This window comes from Chrysemys picta, chromosome 4 (genome assembly GCF_011386835.1).
Source record: "Chrysemys picta bellii isolate R12L10 chromosome 4, ASM1138683v2, whole genome shotgun sequence".
Classification (NCBI taxonomy): Eukaryota; Metazoa; Chordata; order Testudines; family Emydidae; genus Chrysemys; species Chrysemys picta.
This window is the reverse complement of record NC_088794.1, coordinates 139,777,789-139,798,471: the sequence shown is the minus strand read 5'-3', so window position 1 is coordinate 139,798,471 and position 20,683 is coordinate 139,777,789. Positions and strand designations below refer to the sequence as shown.

At 40.1% G+C, this 20,683-nt stretch overlaps 1 protein-coding gene across 4 annotated transcripts in view; it reads left to right on the top strand.

Moving 5' to 3' along the window:
• Positions 1–20,683, top strand: part of ZBTB1 (zinc finger and BTB domain containing 1) — a 24,899-nt gene extending 4,216 nt beyond the window's left edge. The window contains exons 2-3 of one of the 4 annotated variants that reach the window (XM_065593757.1): positions 5,830–7,741; positions 20,190–20,683. In XM_065593757.1, the coding sequence (XP_065449829.1) occupies positions 5,850–7,741; positions 20,190–20,196 (1,899 nt within the window). In that variant the 5' untranslated portion in view covers positions 5,830–5,849 and the 3' untranslated portion in view covers positions 20,197–20,683. The other 3 variants (XM_065593756.1, XM_065593755.1, XM_005285895.4) reach the window with 3 other exon arrangements.

The following is a 20,683-nucleotide window of genomic DNA, read 5'->3' as shown; positions in this document are numbered from 1 at the left end:
TTTCCACAGAAAAGCTGCCAGCAGCTAAGTCTGTGAGATTTCCATTTTTGCCTGCTCAGCAGTGAAAATGCTGGCTTCTGAAAACCACCTACTAATTTTAGGGGCCCAAATGCTCCTAAATCGTAAAGTCTGTGGTACTTTTTTTTTAGAAAACAGATACAAATTTCAACAGGAACTTTGCCAAGGTCTCTACATTTTAAAAATAAAAAAGTTTTAGGAACTTTTTATATCTTTAGTTTAAAAACTTTTTTAAATCTATGCCATAGCAAAGCATGCAGTTATACTGGATACCTACTCTTTTCAGTTAGAAGGCTTTTGACCAAAGCATGCAGATATTTGATATAGCTCTATAGCTTGTTCTGTTTTTATATATGCCACATTAACCGTAGATACTGACATAACATCATATCTGTAAATATCAATTCAAAATAAAAGGGAAAATTCTAATGGGAGAAAAATGGGAATTGAAGAGTGTCTGGCGGTGTCAAAGTAAAAAGCAGAAAGGTAAAATGAGAGTACTGTGATGATTGTAAATTTAAAATTACAGTGAAATTACCTGATCAGAAATTACTCTAGAAATCTCTTTATATATATATTTATATATTCACTTTATCTTCAACTTGAAAATGCTATAGGAACTCGTGGCAGTGGTGGTGCTTTGTCCCCATGCTGGCACAAGTCCAAAGAATAGCTTTTCAATGTGTCTTTTTACTGAATATCAAATAGAAAATTATTTCTTGAAGACAATGTGCCTGACACTGCAAACAGAGACGATGACATTCTCTGTCCAAGTGATTTTGTAATCTACAATAACTATGGTTGCCCATATTGGTTGGATGTATTCCTGGAGTTTCATCACATGACAGAATCTTTAATTAAATAATTTAGTTCCTGGAGACTCCAGGACAGTCCTGGAGGGTTGTTAACCCTAACAATAACTCAGACAGTGCAGTTTAATTACTTATTACACACAAAAAACTAAGTTACAAGAACATTATTAAGGCGCAATACCAAGCACTCAAAGGTTAGGAAATGCCAGAATTGAGGTTGCCTGTGAATCTTAATTCATTCCTCCTTGTGCATGTGCATTAAGATACAGACTTTAATCATATGATCACATACTATGAACTCTATGGCAGAGGCAGAGATAGAATTCAGTTTCCCAGGGCAGCATTCAACTCCCTTAACCATGGGACTGTCCTTTTTCTTCCTGCAATTCCCTGCCTCATTTAATTTACAACACGCACTTTCCAACTAATGAAGCAAAGAGGGATAGCTCAGTGGTTTGAGCATTGGCTTGCTAAACCTAGGGTTGTGAGTTCAATCCTTGAGGGGGCCACTTAGGGATCTGGGCCAAAAATCTATCAGGGACCAGTACTTAGTCCTGCTGTGAAGGCAGGGGACTGGACTCAATGACCTTTCAAAGTCCCTTCCAGCTCTATGAGATAAGTATATCTCCTTTCAGTATACAACCCTCTTTGATTCCCAGAGCAGATCCGCATCTTGGCCACTGAATGAGGCAGGGTCCCATGGAAAAAATAGTTTGAGATTATATAATTAAAGACTGTATCACAATGCACATAGACAAGAGGGCTGAACTAAGGTTGCACAGGCAATCTTAATTCTGGGCTTTCCTAAATTTTGAGTGCTTGAATATGCAACTTTAATGTTCTTTTAACCTAGGGGTTGTTTTGTTTTTTGGCATGTGTAATTTCATAGGTTTTTAAAAAAGCAAACTGAAAATAACAAATTCCATCATGTGGCATATGGGTCATCAGCAGGGTTGGAACCTTTCTACTGCACAGACCTCTGCCACTTGAGCTAACTGAGTTACTGATAGCAGTAGTAGGTTGTAATCCTATACGTGGATCAGCACCACAGGGGGATGACACACTTTGCCCATGGCTTTCAGATATCTGTTGACAGCAGGAAACTTGGGCTCCACTTCAGGCTCTGAAGGGAATTGTGCTGGTGGGCACAGACTCTTCTGCCCATTCCCCCCAAAGCTTGACACTCTCTCCCTCGTCCCCTCCAACCTGTCCCAGCCTGCCTCTTCCCCACACCTTGCTGTTTCCCTGTTTCAGTTCCTTTCTCCCTGCCCAACTAGTCCCCCTTCCACCTCAACTCCTTGCCCAGCCAGTCCTCGTTCTCCCCTCCTGGCACCTTGTCTGATCTATCTCTCCCTCCACCCCTCGGTGTCATCCTACTCCCAATTCTTGGGCTCCTCATCCAGTCTCAGTCTGCACCCACCCTGCCTGACAACTTGCCCCAGTCTCTTTGTCCAGCCAGTCCCAGGTCTCCCCCTGAACCATGGCTCCTTGTCAGATCTGTCTCTCCATCCTCCTAATGGTTTCCAGTCCCAGTCTCCCCCCACCTCACAGTTCCCTGTCTAATCTTGGTGCCCACCCCCCACTTACTGGTTTTCTGTTGTCTTTCCCTATTCTCCATATTCCTCATTGGCTCCCAGTCCCAGCCCCACTTGCCCAGCCAGTCCCAGTTTCTGCTCCCAGTCTCATCATCCTCCTTGTCCCAATCTCCTTTCCCTTCCCTGGTTCAGCTCTTGTCTCCTCTGGATTTGAATCAGACATGCTTTCTCCAGGCTGCCTGGGTGCCAGCAGGGAGGTCTCTGAGAACACTGGAGAGACAGGCTCCCTGAGGTTGGTTCCCGTGCTCAGCCTCACCCTGGCCTGGTGTAGTCATTACAGGAAGAGTCTTAAGGTATGTCTCCACCGCAGTTTAAAAACCCATGTGCCAGCTGACTTGGGCTTGCGGGACTCGGCTGCGGGGCTGCTTAACTGTGGTGTAGACATTTGAAACCCAAGCTCTGGGACCCTCCCACTCCCAGGGTCCTAGAGCCCAGGCTCCAGCCCAAGCCCGAATGTCTACACTGCAGTTAAACAGCCCCTTAGCCTGAGCCCCGCAAGCTCAAGTCACATGGTACAGGCCAGCCGCGGGTATTTAATTGCAGTATAGACATACAGTTAGTGAGCCCCTAGAGCATGCTCATTTGCTCTGTGGGGATAGTACATGCATGGTCTGGTCAGCACTAGGATCTGTGAGAGGCTCGAGCATGCTCAGTGAGGACAGAATCTGGAGATTTTAGCTGGTAAAATCAAAAAAGCCTCTACTGAGCTTGTGTGAACTGTGATTTTTCCAAGGCTTATAATTTGGCCAGATTTGCGTAGATTTTCATGAGATAGCCTTTGTGTCAGGGATGTGCATTTTGCCATCTCCCCGCCAAATTTAAAGTCGTAACTCCAACGAGGGTAGCTGAACCTTTTCAAAGAAAAGATCAGCAGAATTTTTTAACATGGGCAAAATGATGTATTTTTCCCTAGCCTCGTTGTCAGAAATGATGGAACCATTTTGGCTGATATTCCACTACACCCCCTAAAATCAGCTTGAGGCAGACCCCTGGCATGGAAAATTTCAGCCCAAATAGTTAGTTTGGCCAAATTATAAGCAACAGAAAACAGGGTCTTATAATGGAAATGTCAGACAACCTTAAAATAGGTGGTGCCACCAGCTTTGCCTATAATTATTTCTGCACTGAAGGTCCAATATTCAGGCACTGCTGTTTTTAAATACACCGACACATAAAATACATATGACAGGTTACTGTCGAGCTTGGAAGAAAAAGAGTGCTTTAAGAATGGATTTGAATTAGTAAGGTGCTATTAGTAATACTAAAATGTTAATGTAAGCGTTCCCTAAGTACTTGTATGCCCCCTATTATTATAGTATCTGAACATTGTACCTGTTACCAGCATCAGCCCACTGTCAGGCTAATTCCTTTAGAGGCTTCAGGAGATATGCCTTACCAGTCTGTCCTCTTATGCATATCCAAACTCAAGTGCTGAAGAATTTTAGGTTTTATTGACAGTTATCTCCCAGAATTCCCCTTTCAAAAGAGGCAATATCCTTTATTCCTACTTCTTCCAAGGAAAAGAGAAACCTAAAAGAATACATCTTTTCTACCTCACTCCAATGCCTGTTGGAATACTCAATGTGAGTATTTTCACTGATTTCAATGGGCATGCATCAGGCCCCAGATACGTCATAACCACTTTTTTTGCCATAGGGTTACCCTGTTACAGAGCGGTTTTTAACTAGTAAACTTTACAAAATGTCTTTTTAAATAGAAGAATAAGTGGGATTTTTTTAATTACAAATTTGAATTTGCCACTTTTCAAGTTGTAATAAGGCCAGCTGATAATGTATATCTGTTCTCAGCTGATAATGTATATCTGTTCTGAACAGACTTCTCTGGTACAGATGGCGGTTCATAGCTGTCCTCATGCCTTATCACACCTGAAATGTCAGTATCCATTTTATGACCACATCTTCCCATAAGTTATATTTTAAACACATACTATGTAGTTTGAACTGAAATTATTAGTAAACCTTCAGTTACTGTTCTTAGGATTTAAATGGTAATTCAACATATTATCACATGAGACTGAATGTACAAAGTAACCTCAGGTCAAATGCACCTCAATTAGAGTCCTATGCATAGGTGCTGGAAGTAGGGATGCTGCCGTGGTGCCGCTTTTAGCACCCTCATTATAATTGTTCCAGTACGACTGGGCGTATGAAATGTATTTTGTGATTCCTTTTTTAAATTTACGATCTTGAGGGGTTGTTGCTTTTTGCTTTGTTTTTGTTCACAAAAACATCCAGAGTGATCTAAATGCATAGAAATGTTGTTGCTTAGAATGTACCTCTTCATTTCAATGAAGTAAAAGATTCTGTTTGGGAAGTAAAATAACTGAATCTGTTTCCACCAAAGTGTCACAGTGTATTAACTAGTGCAGAACAACTTCTTTACTTTTCAGTGTAATGTAAAAACAAAAAAGAAGCTTCTACAATTGGTGTCACTTTTCTAATCAGATCAGAGTAACATTTCAGGGTATTCACTTCTTGCTCAGCTTTCAGTTTGGAGAGGGAAATCTTCCTTGTCCCTGACCCACTCATCAGGAGTCTCTGTTCCTACAGGGGCTTTTTTGTTCTGTATTTGTGCAGCGCCTAGCACAATGGGGTCTTGGTCCATCACTGGAGCCCCTGGGAGCCGTGATAATATATATAATAAATAATAATAAGCCCTCCTACTGCAGCCATCCAACTTCCAGCCAAGGCTCGGGTGACATTAGTGATCCATAAATGCTGCTCTTTAAATGGCCATAGTGGATGTTTTTGGGCAGTGTCGAACATTTCCTCCTCTATAAGGATTGCACATATTGTTTCCATGGTGCTCCCAGCCTCCTGATAGCTTAGGAAGGAAAGAATAGTAATTAAACCTATGTTTCCTCCATGACAATGCAGCAGCATCGCCAAACCAGCCTATGTCACAGTTGTCCAACTTGAGACACATTAAAGGACTCTGATTTTCACAGGATGAATGCTCAGCACGTTCTGAAAATCAGGCCCCTTTAAAGTATCTCAAGTTGGGCACCCAAAATCTTAGTCACGTTTGAAAATCTTGGCCATATTTCTTTGTGGTTTACTTCCTGATTTGTTTACTAGCAGCAGTATTGTTGAGATCAGCACAGGCTTGGCAGTATCGTTTATTAGTTAACTGGTACTGAAAAATCCAGAAGAGGGAGAATAGAATAGTGGATATTTTTATTTTTCTTGGCACCAGTTTACTGGATTTTCTTTAGTAAGTATTTGTCTCCAGGAAGACCTTTCCAATCAGATTATAAAAATAGTAAGAATATAAAAACGTTGGACCCAAATTGCAGTTCTTAACAATTGTCCTCTGTATTAAAATGAGCTCCCTCTTACTTTCTGTGCTTATAACTTAATATTTTATTTTTATTTTTCCCACAGGACTGTAATTGGAATACAAGATGGCAAGTACCAGCCACAGCACATATGTCCTTCAGCAGCTAAACAACCAAAGAGAGTGGGGTTTTCTCTGTGACTGCTGCATTGCTATCGATGATATTTATTTTCAAGCACACAAAGCGGTCCTAGCTGCCTGCAGCTCTTATTTTAGGATGTTTTTTATGAACCACCAACACACCACAGCCCAGCTGAATCTCAGCAACATGAAGATCAGTGCTGAATGCTTTGATCTCATATTACAGTTTATGTATTTAGGAAAAATTATGACTGCCCCTACCAACTTTGAGCAATTTAAAGTGGCGATGAACTATCTACAGTTATATAATGTGCCTGAATGTTTAGAAGATATACAAGATACAGACTCCTCTAATTTAAAGTGTTCATCTTCTGCTTCTAGTACACAGAATAGTAAAATGATATTTGGTGTGAGAATGTATGAAGACACACTTACTAGAAATGGCAGTGAAGTAAACAGGTGGTGTACGGAGCCACCAAGTTCAACTGTAAACACATCCCATAACAAAGAGCCGGATGAAGAAGCTTTGCAGCTGGGCAGTTTCCCTGAACAACTATTCGATGTTTGCAAAAAAAGCACCATGTCCAAATTCTCTAACACAAAAGATCGTGTGTCCCATTCACGCCGCTTTGGAAGAAGCTTTACCTGTGACAGCTGTGGGTTTAGTTTTAGCTGTGAAAAGTTACTGGATGAGCATGTGTTAACATGCACTAATAGGCATTCATACCAAAATACCAGGTTTTATGGTATTGAAAAAATTGACTTTAGTGAAAAAGACTCTACTTCTAAAATACTGTCTGCACAAACAGAGAACTATAAAGGGGATACCAGTCAAGCAGCTGATGACTCTTCATCTCCAGTGTCAAACATAACAAGCAGAAAAAGTAGTATAGTTGCATCTGAGACATCAGGTGAAGAAGGAAGTAGAGCCACTGAGAGGAAAAGGATTATCATCAAGATGGAACCAGAGGACAACCCGGAAGATGAACTGAAAGATTTTAACATTATTAAAGTGACAGATAAAGACTGTAATGAATCTACTGACAATGATGAATTAGATGATGAACAGGAAGAGCCACTTTACAGATATTATGTTGCAGAAGAGATCAATCAAAAGAGACGTTCTCGAAAAACTCTAAAACCCCGGTTGTCTATAGATGAGAATGCAAGAAAGTGTTTAAAAAATGCAAGGCATCTTAACAGGAAAGTCCCCCCAGTGCAGGAAGATGCGGAGAATGCTCCCTGTGAACTGTGTGGGCTAACAATTACAGAGGAAGATCTATCCGCTCATTATTTATCTAAACATATAGAAAATATATGTGCTTGTGGCAAATGTGGCCAAATATTGGTCAAGGGTAGACAGTTACAGGATCATGCACAGACATGTGGAGAACCCCAGGATCTGACAATGAATGGTATAAGAAATGCTGAGGAAAAAATGGACTTAGAAGAGAATCCCGAGGAACAGTCTGAAATAAGGGATATGATGTTTGCAGAGATATTGGAGGACTTCAGGGACAGTCACTTCCAAATGAACAGTCTTCCAAACAAACAGTTATATAAGCATTCTGCCTGTCCTTTCCGATGTCCTAATTGCGGTCAGCGTTTTGAAACTGAAACTCTAGTTGTTGAACATATGTCAAACTGCCTAGAGCAAGATCTGTTTAAGAATGCTATTATGGAAGAGAATGAAAGAGATCACAGACGCAAGCATTTCTGCAATCTTTGTGGGAAAGGATTTTATCAGCGTTGTCACTTACGGGAACATTACACTGTTCATACCAAGGAAAAACAATTTGTTTGTCAGACATGTGGGAAGCAGTTTTTAAGAGAACGTCAGCTGCGGCTCCACAATGATATGCACAAAGGCATGGCCAGGTATGTCTGTTCCATTTGTGATCAAGGAAACTTCAGAAAACATGACCATGTTCGGCATATGATATCTCATTTATCAGCTGGAGAGACTATATGCCAGGTCTGTTTTCAGATATTCCCAAATAACGAACAACTGGAGCAGCACATGGATGTTCATCTGTATACATGTGGAGTATGTGGAGCAAAATTTAATTTGAGAAAAGATATGAGATCTCACTATAATGCCAAGCATTTGAAAAGAACATAAGCATAAACATACTGTAAAACAAGCATTAAGTTGACAGCAGTGGGAACACCAAAGCAAGGCATACAATATAGCAGACAAAAATTGAATGATTGTTGAAAACAAGTCTTTTGTTTAAAGACCCTTTTAATCATAGGTGTCTTTGTTGTAGGGTCATTAAGTATATATCTTTTAAAAGCATCAAGTGTTTAATTATTACATTTTCACTGTTGCCTACTAGCAATTTCTGTTTTTAATTTTATTGTTTTACTAAGTAGATATGATACAAGTCATTATTTTTAAACTGTAGAGTAAAAGCACAAATGTTACCCCTTAACTGACTTCTATTAAACAGTTCTTAGTTTCATGTCCATCCGATGAGTGCTTCAGTATTTGCAGGTGTTGTTTCTTCATGTGAAATTTTAGATCATGTAGTCATTAATATGCAGGAGCATAATCATTCCTAATATCAAAATCAATTTAAAAAATGAAAACTGATGCCAAGGAATAATTCTTTGCTTTGTGACTCTGCAGTCAGCACAGTGCTAGCTGTCCGAGTATTCAGATTCTTAGCATTTTTATTGAGATTCACGTCCCCAGGAATGCTGGTCAGGTTGGATAGGCTAAGTAAAACCATGCAAGACTGCAATGATATGAACAAAGGAAGAAATAGAGAATTAAGACTACAGTATATAGAGTCACAGAATTCCCATCTGAACAGTCATTTTCCATGCTCGATATTCTAGCAGAACTGAAACGGGCACTTCCGATGCAGTAATGCTTCCCTTCAGTTGCCTATCTGTATCTGCCTGAGTATTTATAACCTACTCATCACAACGGTATCTGACTGTTGAGTGTGAAGAGACTGCTGAGCTTTCTTAATAAGTGCAGCAAAGATGTTTTATGCCCTTTCAGAATCTTCTCACATACAGACCTCTTTGAATCTAGTGAAACCCGAACATATAGAGCTTATCTGTTTTATTTTAATGCAGTAAAAAACCACTGCATGTCAGCTGAGGCAACTTGGTCTTTGAAAGTACAACTGTGGGTCTGGGCTGGAATCTTAGACACCAGCTGTATAAACAAATACTAACTGCATGATTGTTAATAATGAAATCTGTGATAAGCAGTGGTGAACAAAGAGCATTTGAAAAAACAATAACAGCACCTACTTCTTATATAGTACTTTTCATCAGCAGATTTCAAAGTACTTCACAAAGAAAGTCAATACCATTTCACCATTTTACAGATGGGGAAACTGAGGCACAGAGCAGGGACGTGACTTGCCAAAGGTCGCCTAGTAGGCCTGTGGCAGAGCTGGGAATAGAATCTTGGTCTCCTGAGTCTCAGTCCAATGCTCTAGCTAGAGTATAATTGTCAGGGCTCAGTTTTGAAACCTTGCCATTTAAGACTGTGATTAATTTATAGCTCATAAAACAGAATGTCAGAATATATAAATAAATAGATAAAGTTCACCTAAAAATTGCATATAGCTACTTAATCAAATGAGAATTTTCAGATACTATATCAAATTTCTGCTTTTATATTCAATTTTAAATGAATTTTAGGTTTGTAAACAAACATAATGTGAATGTCTATCAAGCTGGAGCCTGATACACTGAAGGAAAAGGAGAACCTGGGTCCTGGACCTGTTATCAGACCTGAGCACCTGGATCCAGTTATAGCATTGGGGCTTCAGCATTTCACATACAAAAAGTACTGTAACAACTTAATCCTGCATTTCTTTTATCCCACAGAAGTCAATGACACTGGCACTGAACAGCACCCCTAACATTAATGCAAGCTAGTGTTTCCATTATTCCAAAGATTTGGGTGGTGTTGTTTTTTCAGAGATTTATAATACTTCCATCCCAAGCTACATTGATCTGAAACATAATATATCAGTCCAGAGAACAACCAGGTTGGCCGGTTTAAATGTTTTTGTGTCAGTGATTGGTTGTCAGGGGGTGGCTGAGAGAACCAGCCAACTTGTACATTGGAAAACGAAATTTCAAAGTAGCTAGTAGAATGGTGTTTGAAAAATAATTACTGATCAATGAGACATTGTAATGGCAATATTTTTATAAAATGTTTAGGTCACCTACAGATTCTCAGACATTGGAGTAACCTCTTGATATATAAACTCCAACGGAGCTGATAGAGTAGCCAAGGGCACTAAGAGAGAACTTGTGTGTGCAGCTGAGTTGAAAGAAGAGTATTGTGGCCTGGGGTGTGCTGAGAGATTTGGAATGCTGTGGGGGATGCCAGGCAAAGATTGGAACAGCACAGGAGCAGAGACCAAATTAGAATAGCGTAGTGGGAAGTGGAGGGCAGAAAATCCCGAAGGAGGGGGAGTGGATAAAATGTCCCATAGATGCCTGAAGGAACAGAGAGTGAGTGTGACTCAACTTGGCTGGGAAAGCTGTCAGCCTGGATTACTAACTCACTGTGGCATCAAACTCTTATTGCAGTTTGTGTACTAAGTATAAAACAGACTTTTGTGCTGGGTGGGCTGTTGTGGCACAGCAAAGCTTAGATAAAAGATTGCACTGGGCCAGAGGACTGAAAATGGACCGGAAAATTTAGAGGATGAAACACAGTAGCTAACCAATTGTCCCAGAATACACTGAAGAGCTAAAAGAGTGATTCAGAGACCCCTCTGCTTTGGGTCAGGAGCCATGTTTGATATGTGTTAGCCTGAACCTGTTAAAACCATGTTTTATACAGTCAGCAAACACAGTTTGATACCTAGTGTGGATGGGCCACAATGGCAGAGGAGGTTTTAAGCTGTGAATTGAATTGTCCTATTGTACATACTATGTTTTTTCAGCAATTCCCCAGAATACCTGTTTTCCCATTGTAAGCTGTATTGTAGTGACCTTTCTCTTCTCAGTGAGGGCTGTCTTCAGTTCTCTCTAAAGCCATCCAACACCTCTCTTTCAATCAGAGGAGTTTGCTGGAGGATGATTTGATGCACTCCCAGCTTTTACCAGCTTGGGCAGTGGAAGAACCAGAATTCCTGAGTTTACAAGTATGTGCACTGGAAATAATGCTCACTTTGTGATCCAGGAGAGTGAATTGGAGCATCATGGAGAAGTTCAGAGAGGATCAGGCAAAGAGGCACAGAATGGTTGGAAAGGTAAAGGGGGAATGAAAAGAATCAAGAGTTCCTGTGAACAAATCAAAGGCAATAAGGACAAATCAGGGAGTACTAACTGGGCTGTGGGAGAGATGGGGAGAAACACTGTTGTAGTGATACATGAAAGCAGGTATGAGAACCGCATGAGAAAGTTGAGAGAAAGGCCTGGAGTGCCTGATAGAGAGGATTAGGATGGCAAGAGAAAAAGATTGAAATCGTGCCAATGAGACAACGGAGTGGGTGAAAGGGAGCTAAACAAGAGTGTGCAGACCATTTAATAATGCTGTCTAAGGGCAGTGGAATGTTCTTCAGAGAACATAATGATATGGATGCAGTAAATACAAAATTACCATGTTCCTGCTCCCCCACAGTGGTAGTCTAGTGTTTTAAAAAAATACCCCATTAAAGAGACAGATGCTCAAAAAGCAAATACAGTACTAAAGAATGTTGAAACACTTTCAGTAAAATAAAAACACATCCCTGGAAATCTCATTGTTACTTGAAAGACAGTGAAGGAGGAGCAGAAATCCTTGATGTAGAGTTCTGTTTATCACACTTGTCGTTTTATTCTTCTCGCCATAGTTTCTCTGTATCCACTTCCGATACTAACTGGAATCCAATGCATGTTTAGATTGTATATATGTAATTCTCTAAATTGCTTGGGATCTTCGCAGATAAAAGGCGCTATATACATCTAGGACCATGTTTTAGCAAATACTAATAGTTAATTATTTTTCCAAAGAGAAATGAGCCTCTCTTGAGTCTCTGCCTCTCCCACCCCTGTATCTTCGGGTGCTTTGTTATTCCTATGTCCAGTGATTTCTCGCTGTTCTCCTGCTGCTGCTTTCCACATCCTGGCAGTGGTGTGGGCTGCAACTTTGAAAAACATTTTACTGGCAACCACATCTCTGCTCTCAGGACTTACTTAGAGCTAAACAGGGAGTTTGTAATGATCTGGAATGAGCTTTTAAATTTTTTTAAGAACTTGTTTTTAAAGGTTTCCTTGCAGCTAAGCTATTAATTTAAAGACCTGAGAGGAATGGTTCTTACACATGGATCTGACTCATACCCATGATTAACAACTCTCTATCTCTGTATACATACCCATTCTCTTGATATGGGGAAAAGCCACCAGATCTACATAAGGTCAGAGAGACCTGTACATAATCCCTTTCTCTATTCAATTTACCCTTCAGATATGGTCTGGGGAGCCTTTTTTGTTCTCTTGATATATGCTGGATAGCATCCCCCCCACCAACACACACACATTCACTCAGTGGGAAGGGGAGGTTTTCATCCCCTACAACTCTGATGGCATAACTGTTGAGGCTCAGAGGGGATAAATACCTTATGGAAGTTAAGAAGATCCATGCAATAGCGGCTTCATATCTGTTAGTTGCAAAATAGGGGCTCGCCTATCTAATAGGGGTTAAGATACCTTATGTGTGATGCTGTTGCAAAAAAAGCAAACATGATTCTGGGATGTATTAACAGGTGTGTTGTGAGCAAGACACGAGAAGTCATTCTTCCACTCTACTCTGCTCTGGTTAGGCCTCAGCTGGAGTATTGTGTCCAGTTCTGGGCACCGCACTTTAAAAAAGATGTGGAGAAATTGGAAAGGGTCCAGAGAAGAGCAACAAGAATGATTAAAGGTCTTGAGAACATGACCTATGAAGGAAGGCTGAAAGAATTGGGTGTGTTTAGTTTGGAAAAGAGAAGACTGAGAGGGGACATGATAGCAGTTTTCAGGTATTTAAAAGGGTGTCATAAGGAGGAGGGAGAAAACTTGTTCACCTTAGCCTCTAAGGATAGAACCAGAAGCAATGGGTTTAAACTGCAGCAAGGGAGGTCTAGGTTGGACATTAGGAAAAAGTTCCTAACTGTCAGGGTGGTTAAACACTGGAATAAATTGCCTAGGGAGGTTGTGGAATCTCCATCTCTGGAGATATTTAAGAGTAGGTTAGATAAATGTCTATCAGGGATGGTCTAGACGGTATTTGGTCCTGCCATGCGGGCAGGGGACTGGACTCGATGACCTCTCGAGGTCCCTTCCAGTCCTAGAATCTATGAATCTATGAATCTATAAGAATCAAAACTTTTGTAACTTTCTTAATTCTAACCCAGTTGTTTTCAAGACATTTGGCCCCAAAGGATGAAGCACATAGCTATTTTGAATTTTTAAAATAAGCTGGCTTTAAGTTAAAAGTTAATTTTTTAAAATTAGGAACACATTTTTAAAAGCTCTTTCTGTTTTTAGTGACTGTAAATTACTTTCCTGATTTTCTTCCAACTTCAAAAAAAGTAAGCTTTCTGCTAACTATTCTTGAGAAATTTCAGTTCAACAGGATTTTGAGGAAGAAGTTAGAAAAGTGTGAAAATAGAAGTTATAAATTAAATGTCTTCTCCAGTCTTATCTACAGAGTCACTGCCATGACTCTGAAATGAATTGTGAACTTTTTTTTTTTCCCAAAAGAAAAAATCTTAATTTGTAACAGAGAAAGAGAAAGCATGATTCAGGAATGGATTCATCCTGACAAAAATATTCATCACTGAAAGGAATAGCCTTTGCTGCTTTTCATAGGCATGAGTGAACTGGTGCCAGCATTCAGTGGAAATGTTGCTGGAATCTGTCTTTCTTCATGTCATTTTTGTCTACAAATAACTCATAATATTTTCTCAAGAACTAGTAGGAAAACAATATTGTGCATTATACTTTCAGTGAGACTGCTCCCAGCAGTAATACTTTTTTGTGTGCATTCTTTATGAATATTGGGAACTGTAACTATATTGGGGAGGTTTTACATGAGCGTATTTAAGAAAAATGCCATACATGGCACAGGTTTTCAACTGTCCATTTATTTGGAGTGTCCAACTTGTCCCCCAAATGGGTCACCAGGGCCTGAATTTCAAAAGTGTTGAGCACCCTCAACTCTATCTGAAGTCAATGGAGGCACTTCTGATAATCAGCACTGAAGTGCATCAAATTAAATACACATAATTAGTGGTCACTTTAAAAACATGGGCCTGTCTCAGTAGGATTGATTTCTTTACTCATTTTAATTCTTCTTCATTCTCATCTTTAAGGGGGAAACAAGAAGCCTTCATCCTTTGCTAATTTCTTTTAAAATACTACGCCAGAAGTCTTCATGCAGATACAACCACAAAAACAATGCTGCTTTTAGCATTTCCTGTGGGAGAAAAAAGCTAGTTCTTGCAGTTCATGAAAGAACTTTGATCTCTAGGTCCAGTCCTGGTGCCTTCACTCAGCTTTTATGCCAGCTAATTAGCCATTGACATCGATGAGAGTTTTGCCTGAGTAAGTGCTGAATAAGAATTTAGTTGTAGATAGGGTGACCAGACAGCAAGTGTGAAAAATCAGGACAAGGGGTGGGGGGTAATAGGATCCTATAAAAGAAAAAGACCCAAAAATCGGGACTGTCCTTATAAAATCGGGACATCTGGTCACCCTAGTTGTAGATATTATGCAGCAGAAGGTGAATAAAGAAAATTCATGAGATTCTGTAATTGACATAAGGCCCCTCAGATGAAATGAGAAGGTTCTGTCCCCCAATTCCCAAACCCCTAGAGATCTGTTTGGATTGTAGGAATCCACTGGAAGCAAAGGGTGTCTGCACTTCTTTTGAGCTCCCTTACCTGTCTCCTCAGCTTCAGGGCAGAGTGCTTTCAATGGAGCCACATTGCCACCGTTGTTGCAACATCAGTATTGCCAGCCCCAAGCGTTCAAAAATCATGAATCAGGCTCGAAAAATAATGAGATTGGCTTAAAACTCATGAGATTTTATATTTGAGATTTTCACTTTCACATGAATCTGGGAGCTAGTGGTTTAAGAAACAAATGATAAAATTACAAGAGTTGGCAACACTGCAACAGGCACCTTCCATTTCCTCCTTTCTTTCCTCCTCCTTCCTACCACACGTAGAAGTGGTTATCAGAGTTAACTCTATTTCAAAACTGACGGGCAGAACAAAATGATCTCCCCCCTCTCTCCAAAGATAGAGCCCCCAAACCCCTGGAAGGGCCTGGAGTTGAATAATTCCAGAGAGGTGATACTCCCTCTTGTTTCCCTCAGATAGGGTTTTGTACAGCTTTATTTTCCTATGTATGTGCTGCTAAAATTGTAGAAAACTTTGTATGAGACATTATGAGCTGGTCTGCACTGAAAACTTACATTAGCATAGCTAATCTCAGGGGTATAAAAAAATCCATCCATCTAATTCTTCCATCGACCTAACTACTGCCTCTCAGGGAGGTGGATTAACTACAACAATGGAAAAACCCCTCTGTTACTATAGTGAGTGTCTACACTGTAGCGTTTTAAGTGTAGACATACTTAAATGAATCAATCCAGGACTGAATTGGAATGCATTTACACAAGTAGCCAGTTAAGGTTACGCTGGCAGCCTTAATTCTGACATAGCCTGACATTTGAGTGCACCTGTAATGTTCTGTTAACAAAACAAATTCACTTTGTAGTGTAGCTCTGGCACTAGTCTGCAGCACAACCAGGTCCACACTCCAAAGTTTCGTCAGAATGCCTATGTGAAAAAATCCCCAGCCCTCACTGACATAGCCATGCTGGCAAAAAAAAACCCTATGTAGGTGCAGCTATAGCAGCCAACGAGTCCTTTTACCGATATAGCTTATGTCATTTGGGGAGGAGATTTATGTATACAGCCAAAAGATCTCCATTTCTCGGAATAAGCTGGAACTCCACCAGCGGGCTCTGCCAGTAGAGCTATACAGTTATAGCTGTATCAGCAAAGCCTTGTAGACTAGCCCCAAGTAACAGCATTGGGCCTGATCGATAATGGTTTGGGAAATAATAATATCACCTTTCTAACAAGGATTGTGTTTAATTGCAGTTTGTTAGCATGTGTTAATGTGGGTACTGCCCCCACAGGCCTGTATGTTTGGTATTAGAGCTCCCGAGTAACCAAAAATTAGCACAATCAGAAAAATCTGTCAATTAAAATATCTGAAAATTCACAGATATAATGCTTCAATTCCCCTGGCTTTGTTTTGATTGTGAGAATAATTAAATAACCTGTGCAACAAAGTTTCCTTTTGGGAATGTATTTATCTGGTCAAATACAGTGTGGTCAGGACCCAAAATACAAACAGACTACTAAAAATTAGCTTGAAGCAGAGCAAATAACAGCAGAAATTGTCTGTGGCCTTCTATACCTCGCTAACTATCTTGGTCTGCTACACAGAATCAAAACAAACCAGTCCCACAATGTGTGTTTAAAGGAGCTGTGCACCTTCCATTCACCACAACTATACTTGCTTTTCTCCCTCACCAGGGGGATAGCAGCCTATGCATAAACCCAGGAGGGTGCAGAATCGCCTATAGACTATATATATATATATATACACACCTCTACCCCGATATAACACGAATTCGGATATAATGCAGTAAAGCAGTGCTCCCGGGGGGGCGGGGCTGCGCACTCCAGTGGATCAAAGCAAGTTCGATATAACGCGGTTTCACCTATAACACGGTAAGTTTTTTTTTGGCTCCCAAGGACAGCATTATATCGAGGTAGAGGTGTATTTAAAATATACATGCTGTGTGTATGAATGGGAACCCCACCTTTCAAGAATCATTAAAGAATGGGCATTGGGTAGCTGCTGCCACTATCAGTTACCACAGTGGGTGCACCATCTCCCTTAGATGTTTTAATAGGGCTTTTCCTCAATCTCTGATTTCCATTTGGCCTGTAGAAAGTGGTAGGGGGAAGGAAATTTTTGACCCATTGTGTCCTATTTTCCCTGGCTGAGTTCTGGAAGATGGCCCTTTAGAATTTTTCCTTGGCTGGCTAAATCACCAGGCTTGAGAAAATCTCTAATAGCTTTTATTATTTTTACATGTTTGTATAGGCCAAGTTTGTCCCCTCGGCCTGACATAATTGCAGTGTATGCAAAAACAGTAAGTAGCTATACAGATATATAGTACAGAGCCAGCTTGTTGTCTGTCCAACCCCTCATTTTGTTTACAAACAGCAAAATAGATCACAAATTTGCTCTGATTTTTAGGAAGCTACAGAAGCCTACACCATTTAGTAGTTCTCTCTGCCAATGTCAATATATTTCTGTTCCTTGGGGTTGTGTGGGCTCCATCTGGTGGTTAATTTAACACATGTACACTTTTATTTAAACAGATTGACTAGTTTAGTTGAGACGTGAATATTTGAAGATTTCAGAATCAGATTCTGCTGATTTCATTTAAAACATCTGCTCTTAGGGTAACTGGATGACTTTACAGATTGATAATAGGATACAGAGCTTTCTACTGTGGCTGACAAGTTCAAATCTAATCTAGCTCACTAGGGGGCTTAAAGTCATTAGCAATGGCAACTGTTCACTGGTTTGCAAAGTGAGCTGGTGGGGACAGCCCAGTACATACACTACCACTATAGTTGGCACTAATCAACAACCTTTTTGCAATCTCATCAGAAAGATCAAGCATTAATGTGCGTGATGACTAATGCTACCTTCCCACTCCTAAAGGTGATCCCTGCAAAATGGCTTTGTGTACTTTAGAAGGGTGATGGAAAGAGGTTTACAGTGCTTCTGCCTGAGCTGTATATGATCTGTGGATAAATAGAGATCGTTGATTTTACAAGGTTATCAGTCCAGAACCTTGTATAAACATTAATATTCATAGAGAAAATTAATCATTGGTATGATTTTTCTCACTTTGAATGCAATCAATCCCTTTTTCTGAACAAAACAAGGGCATTTCTCTACCTCTAAATTGGTCAAATCAAAGTCATGAGGCATCCATCAGTTCAATGAGACCTACTGGAAAGCATCACCTATCATCCAATACAGAAAGTTACATAGACATACTGGGTCCAATAAAGCTGTGACTTAAACGAGATGAAATGTACACATCAGGTGTAAGTTGATCAGAAAATGTATATAAGTAATGGATGTAAGGAGTGTTCCTTACACCAATCTGACAATCAAGAAAGTGCAATTTATACACCCACACGGCAAAAGGCAACATACCAGGAAAAGCAATTAATAGGATTCTCTTTACAGTTTACATCCACTTCTGTTTTCTGGACAGTTTACGCCTGATGTGTAACTTATGCGGACACTTGTCACAAATGCATTTGGCCCAGAGACTTTAAGGAGAGTTGCAAGTGCTTACCCCAGGATTGAATTTGACCGAGTAGGGCTGCCTGTTTGGGTTCAATAGCATTGTTACAACATAGCTCAACAAAAAAATGAAGAGACAAATATGGAGCATTTTTTCAGAATGGAGACTGCCCCAAGCTCTGAGGAGACCAGCTGAAGGAAGGTAGCTCTCTCTCAACCACTAAGTCAAGCCATAAACCACAGGTCCTTACTAAAGTGTTGAGAACTGGATCAAAAAGAAGGAATGGCGACGTATTTAATCAAAATGAAAAGTTCACTTTTGGAACAAACTTGGGACAATGTTTAAGATTAATTGGGAGTGAGGGGAAAGAAAAGTCTTTTTAAGTGACATAGTTCCCTAACTTGATGTCCATTGTGAGTGCAACTGAAAAAGTAACATCTAAAGCAAAAACAAAACGTAGAGGTGGGAAGGATAATGGGGTGGCATTTGAGTGTGGGCTTCTGACGCTTAATATTTTTCTTGCATTTCTTTTGTGTGGCAGTAGTGAAATAGGGACATCTAAGCTTCTGAAGAACTGAAAGATCCAAGTTTGAAGAGGACCTGGGGGAGAAGCAGTCTGCAAAATACTTCTTTAAACTAAGAACCACATATGCCAGACCTGAACTGGCACCATCTTTGCCTTCCTGACAGATTACACCAGTTGGTAATGGCACCAATAGCAGAATCAAATTAGAATGCTCAGTAAAAGCCCTTTGGGACTTGTCTCCATATTATATTATAAAACTGACTTACTGGTGACTCTACTTACATCTCTGGAAAACAAACTGAAATCTCATCTATAAGGGCAGATAACCATAGGAGCCATATGCTAGGTGTTGAAGACTACACTGAAATGGCCTGGCAAACCCTGCTAATCACTTGCTGCAGTCCCTTTCTAAAATGAAAATTGCTAAGGTTGCCATCAAAACCTTTAGACTTTTTAAAAAATTTAAAACTTCATCAATACAAATTAACAAGATCTAATTTTAATATATTCAAGGCAACTACAATAATAAATTAAGAGTTAAAACAACATCCACATTTGTTCTAGTCCGGAGAATAAGGTAAAAAACCCCAAAACTACATGGGGCCATGTGGAAGGATACAACTGGCATTGAGGCTCCCAGTCAAGAGAGGTTTCAGAGTCAAGAGAGGGACACTTTAATTTGCCTGTTGCCTCCCTACTGCCATCACCAATTTCTGATCTTGATATTGAAGACCTGTGAAGCACAGTACTTGTAAGTGGGGGTAAAGAGATAGTGCTGGAATCCTATTACAAGACTGGTGAATTAATGTGACAGACTGATTGGCCGTGGACATGAGTGAATGTGAAATAATCTTCAAAGGGAACAGTATGCACTTTGTTCTGTATGCGAGCCTTGCAAGGCGGGCCTAAAGGAGAGAAGGAGGCATTCATTTTCTGATTCAAGCATCTCAGCATTCCTAATATTCCTAGCTAAATTAATGAGAATAGAGCACAACAAGGCATTCAGTGTTTAGCATTCAGGGTCTGGACAGATTAAAAAAAAAACATTAAGCCTCCCCCCTACAGATCAAAATGGATCAGATTCAGACATTTCAGTAGATTAAAAATATTGATTTAGCATTATGTACTGCTATCGCTTTGCATCTCACTGATTCTACTTATGGCTGTAAAAAGATGTCATGCTTTTTTTTTTAGCAATAATTGTTATCTAGAGAAGTGTTTGTGCATCTTTTTACTTATAACTTGCATTTGCTCACTTCTTTGACATGCTTACCATATTGTCTATACTGCTGCTTGTGTAGGCCAGGTGCCTAGGCTTGCCTTTCTCTTTATAGTTCTATAAAGTAGCTACAGTATACAAATGCTAGAAAAAATATTAAAGTATCTGTGGGATTGGAATGCTTTATTTGACTATATACTCCTAAACATTTTAGCAGGTAGAAGTGTAAAGGGAGATCAAGAATACAGCACCTTTAAAGGATCCAGTACTGCTGGGGATGTTCATGAGTCTGGCCCTGTAGCTATTTTAAAACAACAGGAAAAAAAGAGGATTCAAGTGTGAACATGAAGAAAGGAGAGAGACAGAACCCACTGGAGAGTCCCTCAAGGAGAAGACACAACATAGCTAAGACATTGACAGGAAATGGAGCTAATCTTCCAGAGAAAATGGGAAACCTGTGGGACTGTCAGGACTTGCAACACCTACAAGGCAAGAAGAGAGGAATGTACACAGCATTAACGGATAACAGCCCTTGCAGTTTGGGCCTTCCCAAATTACTTATACAAAGGGAATCTGGAGCAGGCTGTGACTGCTGTAACATTGCAATTATTTGTAGTCTCTGTAAAACAGCATCGGGCGGCATCCTAGGTTTTAAAGGTATTACTTTAAATTCTTAATTCATGCTTTGATACGGTATCTTTAATAAAT